The 9999-nt window shown below is 38.4% G+C and overlaps 1 protein-coding gene across 1 annotated transcript; it reads left to right on the top strand.

Moving 5' to 3' along the window:
• The first annotated feature begins 1789 nt into the window (after positions 1–1789).
• On the top strand, positions 1790–8373 carry CCDC59 (coiled-coil domain containing 59). The gene is made up of 4 exons (XM_025403663.1): positions 1790–2387; positions 3337–3646; positions 6617–6716; positions 7898–8373. The coding sequence occupies exons 1-4, from the start codon at positions 2234–2236 to the stop codon at positions 8057–8059; spliced, it is 726 nt and encodes a 241-aa protein (XP_025259448.1). The 5' UTR covers positions 1790–2233; the 3' UTR covers positions 8060–8373.
• The last annotated feature ends 1626 nt before the right edge of the window (positions 8374–9999 follow it).

Below are 9999 nucleotides of genomic sequence, written 5' to 3'. Positions count from 1 at the left end.
CAAATTGCCCAAGTTAGCACAGCTAATAAGTGTTGGGGTCAAGATTTGAACCCAGGTAGTCTGTCTGGAAAGCCGTAATTTATGCCCTGAAAAGACAGTTATTTCTAACATATTTCCTTTTTATTTTGGAGAATTAAATTTTTTATTCTAGTTCTTTTTTATATGAACAACAAAGAAGAAACTGTTAGGACACTAACCAGACAAGATCACCTGGCACATGAAACGTACTGAAATGCATACACTGAGGACTTTTACAAACAAATTTCTTCCATAAAACACCAAATGATTGTGCTGAACACCTGTTAGTGTGCTTTTCCAAACTGTGCATGCAGCTCTGGGAATTATGTTTACTTGTAACTCCTCATACAATATTAGCAGAAGATCATACGCCTTGTGAGTCCCTAGTGGAAATCTGTTTCAGTCATCCGGTATCTAAGGTATGCCAAGTATTTTACCAAGTGCTGGGAATACATCAATTGACAAGTCAGACATAGACTCTGCTCTTTTGGAGTTTAAGTAAAATTGTCATGTTATCATAAGTGTCATACATTTATTATGAGATCAAATTGAAGAAGTGCCTAACTTTTCAATAACAATGACATTAGAAAAAAAAAAAACAAAACAACAACAAAAAAAACAAAAAAAACACAGTATTTACCAAGTGCTAGTATAAGAGGTCCCTCTAGTGATGCTTTGCATGCAGAGAATGCTTAGTGAATAAAGTTCACTAGTGAGGGTAAGTTTAGGAAGCCTAGAAGGAAAGTAAGAATCCCAGGAGCCTGTTGGTGTCCATCATTCTGCTTTCAAAATATGCTTGCCTTAGAATAATCTACATTTCTTGAGAGTAGGAATACCTCGAGCCTACAAACATTCATGACACACATTAGGTACTTTAAAATAGTTTTTAAATGAAATAGTGAATAGTCGAATATCATCCTAGTCCAAGATACAATCATCTGTTGTACTACTGAGATAGTCTCCTAACTGGACTCTCAGCTTAAGCTTTTGCCCCACCAGTCTATTATTCAAATAATTTACAGTTATCTTTTCAAATGTGAATTAGGTCACTATGTTCCCTAAATAACCCCAAAGGTTTCCCATCACACTTAAAATCCAAAATCCTTCCAAGGCCTAGAAAGGCCTGCGCCATCTGGCCTCTGCTTGCCTCCCGTCCTGCACCTGCAGACCCTCACCTGGCTAGAGCCAAGCGCAGCCTGCGGTTTCCGCCGCCCACAGCCCCTTCCTGTAGCTCTGCAGGCTGAAGCCTTCTCATGTTCCTGACCTCCTAACTTGGGGCAGCCTCCTTACACAATCCCTACCACATTACACTGTTTTTATTTTCTACTTCATTACCACCATTTGAAATTATCTTTATTAACTGTTGAGTAATCTTCCACCACATGCTGGAAGATTCCACCTCGAATTTGTAAAACCTGTGAGAGCACCGCTCCCCTAGTTTCCCTCGCGTCAATTATTATGGAATTACTAGATGAAGGAACTCCCCCGCCCTGTTTCCTGCTTGCTTTATATTGTGGAAATATACAAGCACCCAAAGAAAGAGTGATCCTGATGATTCCAAAGAACATCCCCGCCCCACCCCTCAACGAATCCGACCCCTCCTTGAGGGCCGCCCCGCCCCCGGCCGCGGTCGCGCCTGGTTCTACGGGCTTCCACCAGGTGGCTCGCTTTGCCGGCTAGGCCTCCGTAGCCACTTCCCTTCCCGCCCTTCTCCTCCGCCTCCCTTCCCGCCCCGCCCCGCCCCGCCCCGCCTACCCCACCACCCACCTGCTTCCCCCTCTGCTTCCACTAGGCGGCGCGTCTCTGAGGGCCGGGCCTCCGCCTTCGACGCTGACTTCCTCAGTGCAGTCAGCACCGTCTCCGGGGTCAAGTCGACCAGCTCCTCCCACACAGATTCTGTGTAGAAATCCACAGTATGTGCATTGGAAATGGACAAGGCATCCCTCAGGAACTGCAGAAGTCCCTGCAACTTGGCACGCAGCGTGGGCAGGTCCGGGGTCACCGGGAGAGGGCAAGAAGCCGCCATGACGCTCACCCTCCCAGGCTGTAGGTGGCGCAAACATGGCCGTGAGTCGCCAACTCGGCCCAAATTAGTACAGGCAGGCTCAGTAGACCTCCGAGCCAGATTCCTTCTGAGCGATTGATTGCTTCGGCTTGGTGACGTATTTTGTGGGCGTCCGTTGTGGTGGTCTGGTGACGCGTGTGGTGGGCTGCAATGGCGCCGGTGAGGCGGGCAGCGAAGTGGCGGCCCGATGGTTTTGAGGCGCGTGGTGAAGGGGTTTCCGCGGTCGAGTCCAGGAATAAGAATGTGAAACAGAAGACATGGCGGCCTAACCATCCGCAAGCCTTCGTGGGGAGCGTTCGCGAGGGTATGTAAGAAGGCCACCGTTTACCGGTCCTCGAGCTTGCTAAGTCTTAAAATACAAGACCCGCTGAAGCTTGGAAGAAGGATTTAGGAACCACACCCGGCCCTACTTGGAGCAGGGGAAATCATTCCTGAGCCTGCTGAAGCTGTGAGCTTCGCAGAGCTCTAGATAGGAAGACGGAGCAGTGTTGCTAACTTAAATTATTTAAACGTCTTTCCTGACGTAACCCTGTATTTCATCAGAACTTTTTTCCTGAGAAACTGAGCAGAGTCTATGGCCCTGTGAACTTTTGCGCATGTAGTAAGGTAAAGGGTAGAGAGGAGGTCGGGCAGAAACATACTGCTCCGAATCCATACCCAAGGCCCTCCAACCTTCGCTTTAATTTGTGTTTGTCCTTTTGTATTACTGTCTGTAAGGTCCCTCCGATCCCACTTGGAATATATAAATGTTAAAGTCAGTCTTCTGATAATTGCTAGCTTTTCAGACAACCATACACTGTCTTTTTCTTTCGTGTTGAAATATTTTCGAAAACGTACATAATAGTTTGTCCAAGATAAGACACTAGATGGAGCATTTTCTTTTCTATTTTTCAAGTATTTATTGAAGGCCCAGATTAAGTATTTTAGATGAAGTAAGAAATTTGTTTTGCTTTGTGAATACAGCTATAAACTCAATTTGTGCAACCGTCGGAACTGGTCAGTTTTTCTTTGAGATTCTTACTTGGATTTGTGCACGACTGTTGGCCTGATCTTTTTGCAAAGGGCCAACTTGCTGTGCAATCCATCAGCTTAAATTTGTTGCTTGAAATAATGTTTTAAAGCAAAACATAATGCTAGAATCTGAATGTGATGACGTAAAAAAGAAAGATTTTCATTTGTAATTAACGGCTTCATTCTTTGCTCAACAACTTCTTTTCTCTGAAAGTAATTTTCGATGATATTCCTCAATGTAGGACAAGGCTTTGCCTTTCGAAGAAAACTGAGAATACAGCAAAGTTACAAGAAATTGCTGCGGAAGGAAAAGAAGGTTAAAACGTCACTGGAATCTCAATTCACAGATCGATACCCAGATAATCTGAAACATCTCTATTTAGCTGAAGAGGAAAGACTTAGGAAGCAACCAAGAAAAGTTGACCATCTTTTGTCAGAACAAGTTCACCAGCCTTTGCTTGAAGAACAGTGTAGCATTGACCAGGCTTGCTTTGAAGATCAGTGTAGCTTTGACCTGCCTCAGCCAGAGGAACAATGTAGTAAAACAGTAAAGTATGTATTTTCTTCGTTTGAAATCCTTTAAGTGGTGTTTTATTATTTAAAAGTGCTATCGGATAATTTATATAGGAATTGGATTTTTTTTATTATTTAACACATTTTAGAAGTCACAGTTTAATTAGGGAAACATTTTCATGGAGGCTCGATTTTTAGCTTCGATAACTGAATTAGGCTGGTTTAGCTTAATTGACAAAGTAATGTAATGGGAATTAAGAGGTCTGGAATTTGGGTTTCTTCCTCTCAAGTACAGGTGGTAACTTGTACTTGATAATATTTTTGAAAAATAACTTCTGAAAGGTGTTACAATTTTAGTCATTAACAGTATGGGTTCTAGAGCCGGACTTAACATGTTAGTGCCCCAGTGACCTCTTCTCTAAAATGGGGAAAATAACACTGTGTCCTCTTTAAATTGGGAAAGATAATACTGCAATGAATATATACTTCAGAGCTGCCATGTTGCACAACTCCAGAATGGCTTACTCACTTAAACTCAGGTGTCCCTAAGGTGTTTCATGACATTGTTGTGAAGACTCCGTGAGTGAAAGTGTATGTGAGGATCTTAAAGGATATATGTGATACGTGGTTAGTGCTCTTGAGTGTTAGCTACTACTATTAATCTGGATATTCTGCAGAGGACCAGAAATGGGTTGCAATTACACATGCACAGCCCCATGACACTTTGGTTTTATAAGAGTTAATTTATGAAAAAACTATCACTGCACATACTTCAAGTTAAAAAACAATGCTAAAATCTAAAATTGCAAGAAGCTGGGTGTTAACTTGGGAGTATGATTTTTTACTTCATTAAAACCGTATCTTTTAAAGTTGTGAGCTATTTCCGCTAAATATAACAGGAAATTGGACCACGGAGGGGAAAATGTAATTGCGGATGAAGGCAGAGACACAAGAAGTTTACTTCTTTTGGTAGGCTTAATCATTATATTGTTAAATAATCAGTATAAAGCTCAGGGAAAAGATTAGCACTAGAAATGTAGATTTGACTTATTTTCTGATAATTTAAGGAAGTTTAAATCCTTAGGAAGGTAAAAAATCATGCTTTTAAAAATTATGGTTTATTTTGAGGTGGAAACAGGGAAAATGTCATTGAAGAAGTTAAGCTTTTTGGGACTGGAGAAAGAGAGAAATACAGTGACAGCTAAGTCCACAGAGAAAAGTTGTGATATGTAGTTGTCAAATATTGTGGTCCCCTGTTACCTGTTTGGAAGATGTTCCAAGACCCCCAGTGGATGCCCTGAAACTGCAAATGGAACCAAACCCAGTTTCTGTCAATTGGAATATATTTCTGTTAATGTCTTTTACTTGGGAATTTAATGCGTTTTCCATCTTAAATCATGCACTGTGGCTATAACTTTTGCAGTTTGAAATGTGACAGAAAAACTAGCATGAATTTCTTTTTCCTTCACAATTTGATATATAGAAGTTTTTTGTGTTTTGTTTTGTTTTTAAATCACAGGTCTTAGCAACTTCAGCATATGATTTTTTTCTTTCCTTATTAAGTCAAGAACTTTTTCACTTTAAGCAAACACTCAGAATGGTTTACAATTTAAAACATATGAATTGTTTTATTTCTGGAATTTTTCAATTTAATGTTTTTGGATCTCTGCTGACTGCGGGTAACTGAACCCGTGGCATGGGGAAACCATGGATAAGGGTTGTGCTACTGTACTATAAAGTTTAAGGTGAATAGGTCTGAGAACAGGTCTCTGGATTTGTGAACTAGGCAGTGACTTGTGACTTTGGAGAGACTTTCAGTAGATAGCCCTGATTAAGCTTTCAGCCATACATACATGTTGCATCTGAAGTCGTGGTCATATATCTGACAGCCTAAGCACAAATAGAGTATGGAGACTAAGAAGAGAAACACGTTGGGGAAAAAACTCTGCAATGAGGAGGACGAAAGAGGCTCTAACTTAAAACAGTTACGTGGTTTTAAAGTTTATTTTAATGATGAGGGAGGCAAAGACTCTCCTTGGACTTTTTATTTTAAATTAAATACATGTTATAGGATGATGGGTGCTGAAAGGTGCTGAAAGAGTAAGAAGGAACAATTAGAAAGGATCAGGAGAAAACAATGTGCCTCACATTAAGGGAGTGGAATTTAGGAGTAAAGTTAGTAGCCCATTAAAAAAGACTGAAGAGTTTCCATTGATCATATTTGGCTAGAAGGTCATCACTGTCTTGGCGTGGGCAGTTTGATTAGAGTGATGAGAAGCAGAAATCAGATATCAAAAAATCAAGGAGTGAATGAGAAGTGACAATCATAGTCTAATCACTATTCTTTCTAGAAACTTGACTACGAAAGGTCAGGAAACAAAATTGGTAGTTAGAAGGGAACATAAAGTGTGATAATGTGTAATTTATTTGTTTAAGGAGGTAGCTATTAAAGTATTATATTGTAGTTACAGAGTATAGTGAAAAGTTGAATGACAGGAAAAGAAAGTTATTACTGACTCAAGGATACCGAGGAAATGGATGGAATTCCAAGTAGCTGGATTAGCCTTGGCAAAAGGGACACCTTCAGAGAGGTGAGAAGTACTTAAAGATAGAACAGTTCAAAATGGTGTCTAGGTCCAAGATACGGTGATTCATGACAAAGTAGATGGAATAGAGAGGAGGAGGTCAGAAAACTTCGAGATTAAAGTTCATATATACACATAATTTTCTTAACATCCTTAGAAAACAAGTTTAATTCTTTTTTCAGTCTGGCATTTCTGTCATTCATATACTGGTTTGTTTTAAAAGCTTTTTTTTTTTTTTTTTTTTTTTAAGATTTTAGGATCTTTCATAGCTTTCTGTGGTTTTTCCTAGTTGAAATATTTCTCTAAGAATCCCCATTTGTGCCTTTTAATGTATAAGCTACAGCTGTGGTTTTAAAACCTTTTCAGACATTTTACTAATAAAGTCTACTATATATAATAATGTTTTTCATCCCCCAATTAAAAGCTACTTTACAATTCCAAAGAAAAATAAAAAGAAAACATCGAATCAGAAAGCACAAGAAGAGTATGAACAGGTACAAGCTAAACGTGCTGCTAAGAAACAAGTAAGTTTCTACTTTAAAAATATTTAGTATAGTTCTTCTTATTTATCCTAAATATGCATGCTATACCTGTTTTCTTCTTGGTGCTGGGCACACAGTATTATCTCTGTAAATATCTGTTGAATGAATGAGTGGTTTGAGCAAAGGTGGAGGATTGCCTCTTATTCCAGTTCCTTGCTTGTATTGTCTCAAGCAATGCTAGTAGGTCAAAAATAGGATTTTGAACACATTGTTTATAGGTTAATATTGTGAACATCTTGGACAAAGTTTCTCTGAGTATGGTTCAGTAACTTGCACCTATTAACAAGCACCTCAAAAGATTTTTTTTATGTATAATAAAACTTGAAAACCACTGACATAAGAAAAATACAGATGATTTTCATAACATTACATTGAAGCAAGTGAAAGCGAAAGGGGAGGTGTTAGAATAAAATACTTCTTTACTATAAAGAGTTGTTCTTACTTGTAAAAACAAAGAACTATTTTAGCTTAGCAAAAGTTCACACTCTGTTATCATTTAGAAAACCAGAATTGTAGACCAGAATTAGACTTTTTTCAAATGAATATAAAATTACCCACAGCCTCAACAAGATTGTCATTTTGTTGCAACTGTGGTAGTTCTTGTTTTTTGCATTGAAGTTTTATTAATCTGTAGCTTTTAAAAGGATAATGTGTCGGTCAAAAATACCTCAAAGATGATACGTAATTTTGCTTGTTTTTGCTTTAGAATATCTGTAATTAAGAGTTCTTAAAATCTAAAATGTTTTCATTGTTCTTAAGCTGGTGGCAGATTAGGAGAAAGCAGGAGAATTTCTCCATGGGAATACTGGACCAGTATTAACTAGCACAGCTTTATGCTTTTTTCTAACCATCTGCCACCTTTGGAAATAGTATATCAGATGAAGTGCAGTAATGATCATTATGCTGTAAAATATTTAGTGTTCTTTTAAAATTTTCTTTATATAAAACTGGGACTTTGTGATCATGAAAATTCTCTGTTACACCATGTGTTGTTATAATGTGAAGGCAAAGAGGGTACTTTGCTTCAATTAGGAGAAACAGTGCCCATCTTGCAAAATAGACAAACCTTAGAGTGTTTGCTTAGTAGTAGCTATTTCAAAACAATTTCTGAACTGTATCTGCTATTCGTTGCTAATGAAAGTTACATATGTTAATAATTTTAGGAATTCGAGAGGAGAAAACAGGAGAGAGAAGAAGCCCAAAGGCAGTACAAAAAAAAGAAAATGGAAGTATTTAAAATATTGAACAAAAGGACTAAAAAGGGCCAACCAAACTTGAATGTACAAATGGAGTACCTTCTTCAAAAAATACAGGAAAAAAGTTAAACATTTTGTTCTTACAGGTTAAAATATCTGCTGCCTGTTAGGTTCTTCTATGACAAGTGCCTCTCTGCAGTGAACTAAATTTGTCAACATAAACTGGATTGCTAAACTATGCTAAATAAAAAATGTTCACATATTTTTATTATGGTAAAAAATTTTCTAAATATGTTCTGCATATGTTTCTTATTTATTTGCCTCTGAAGGAAGGTTGGCCTGAAGAACTGAAAGAACCTCCTATTTGCAAGACAGGTCCAAGCATGTAATACTTTTGTACCATGTGAGACTTACATGAAATAAAATTTTTAAAAAATAAGGAATCAGAGCTATCAATGAAGTATTTCAATGAAATGTTTCAATTTAATAAACAGTTACGTTGTTTTAAAGTTTATTTTAATGATGAGGGAGGCAAAGACTCCCCTTGGACTTTTTATTTATTTTAAATTAAGTACATGTTATAGGATGATGGGTGCTGAAATAAACTGCCCTCACCATATAACAAAGCGACCTTGATAAAGCAGTGAACTCAGAGTCTGATATTTATAAGCATTCCCTTAAATGGAAGTACATGGCTTGTTAGTGTAAGGTCTTTTAAATAATGATGGAAACCCCACAGTGTCACAGCAAGAATTAAGCTTTCAATTTCCTAAGGACCCTATACTTTAAGTTGAACATTATCTGTGTCTCCCTTGTTGGTACCCTTGTGAGCTGAGGTAAACCACTGGGATAACTGCTGCTCGTGCTTTGCGAATTGCAGCAGAATGAGAAAGCCTTGACTATATATATAGTCATTGTAAGCAAAAAGGATTGACCAATAATACTTGCCAAATATTGAATAATAAAATTTTATGAATGATAGCAAATACAGTCTGAAATTGCATTAAGATTTTAGGGAGCTCTTGCAGTCTACTAATTTATTCTGCATTTAAAGATTAGTAGAAAGTGCTTAGATAACACTGAACTTACTCTTCGTTGCATAGAAAAGCAATGCTTTAGAAATTTGCATTGCACTATATTACATTTAAAATAAACAGCCCAGAAAGCCTAAATTTGGCTACATTGGTGAAGACAGTACATCATGATGCAGGATAAGTTATTTCAGTAAATTGCTTTATAATTTTTGTGCATTTTCACTTCTAGACAATCATGACAAAACACGGAAGGAGATCTAGTCCTTTTGAGAGACAAGTAAAAGTCAAGTTATGTTCATTTTAACAACTTTGTTAAACAACTTCATGCAAGGCTTATGTTAAGGAGTTACTCTTAAAAAAAAAAATTCCAAAGTTCTTATAGAGGAATAAATGCCAAGTAATGATATAATAGGGGAAAAAGTAATCAGTGACAATCAGATAAAGCAAAAGGTTCAGATTTTAGTGTGTCAATGAAGCACCCAGGAAGCTTTTTTTTTCCCCCCCCGGGTAGGGGACAGTCTCCTGCCCAGGCTGGACTGCAGTGCTGTGATCGTGGCTCACTGCAGCCTCGAACTCCTGGGCTCAAGTGATCCTGCTCAGCTTCATGAGCAGCTGGGACTACGTGTGTGCCTATACCTGGCTAACATTTTCTGTAGAGGTGAGGTCTTGCCATGTTCAGCCTTGCCTGGACTGGTTTTGAACTGGCCTCAGGGATCCTCCTGGCTCAACCGTGGCTACACAAAGTGCTGAGATTATAGGTGTGAGCCACTGTGCCTGGCCTATAGGCTTCTTAAGAGGCATGTTTCAGAACCCTACTCTAAGGAATTTGGATACTGTAGATGGGCTTAGTAATGGATGTTTTAACAGGCAACCCCAGTGATTCTGCTGTGGTTGCTCCTCGCCACACTTCAAAAATGTTAGACCAGGGCCTCAGAGAAGAAAGAGGTTTTGTTTGGTTTAAGAAATTAGAGAAAGTTTTATGTGTGCAATAGCATTTGAGGAAAGCCTTCAAGATTAAAAGGATTAGAAGTGAAA

This window comes from Theropithecus gelada, chromosome 11 (genome assembly GCF_003255815.1).
Source record: "Theropithecus gelada isolate Dixy chromosome 11, Tgel_1.0, whole genome shotgun sequence".
NCBI classification, from domain to species: domain Eukaryota; kingdom Metazoa; phylum Chordata; class Mammalia; order Primates; family Cercopithecidae; genus Theropithecus; species Theropithecus gelada.
This window is presented reverse-complemented; position numbering and strand designations above follow the sequence as displayed.

Coding starts and splice junctions, on each gene's coding strand:
- CCDC59 (XM_025403663.1), top strand. CDS start 2,234: ATGGCGCCGGTGAGGCGGGCAGCGAAGTGGCGGCCCGATGGTTTTGAG. Junction 2,388..3,336: donor CGTGGGGAGCGTTCGCGAGG/GTATGTAAGAAG, acceptor TCCTCAATGTAG/GACAAGGCTTTGCCTTTCGA. Junction 3,647..6,616: donor CAATGTAGTAAAACAGTAAA/GTATGTATTTTC, acceptor CCCAATTAAAAG/CTACTTTACAATTCCAAAGA.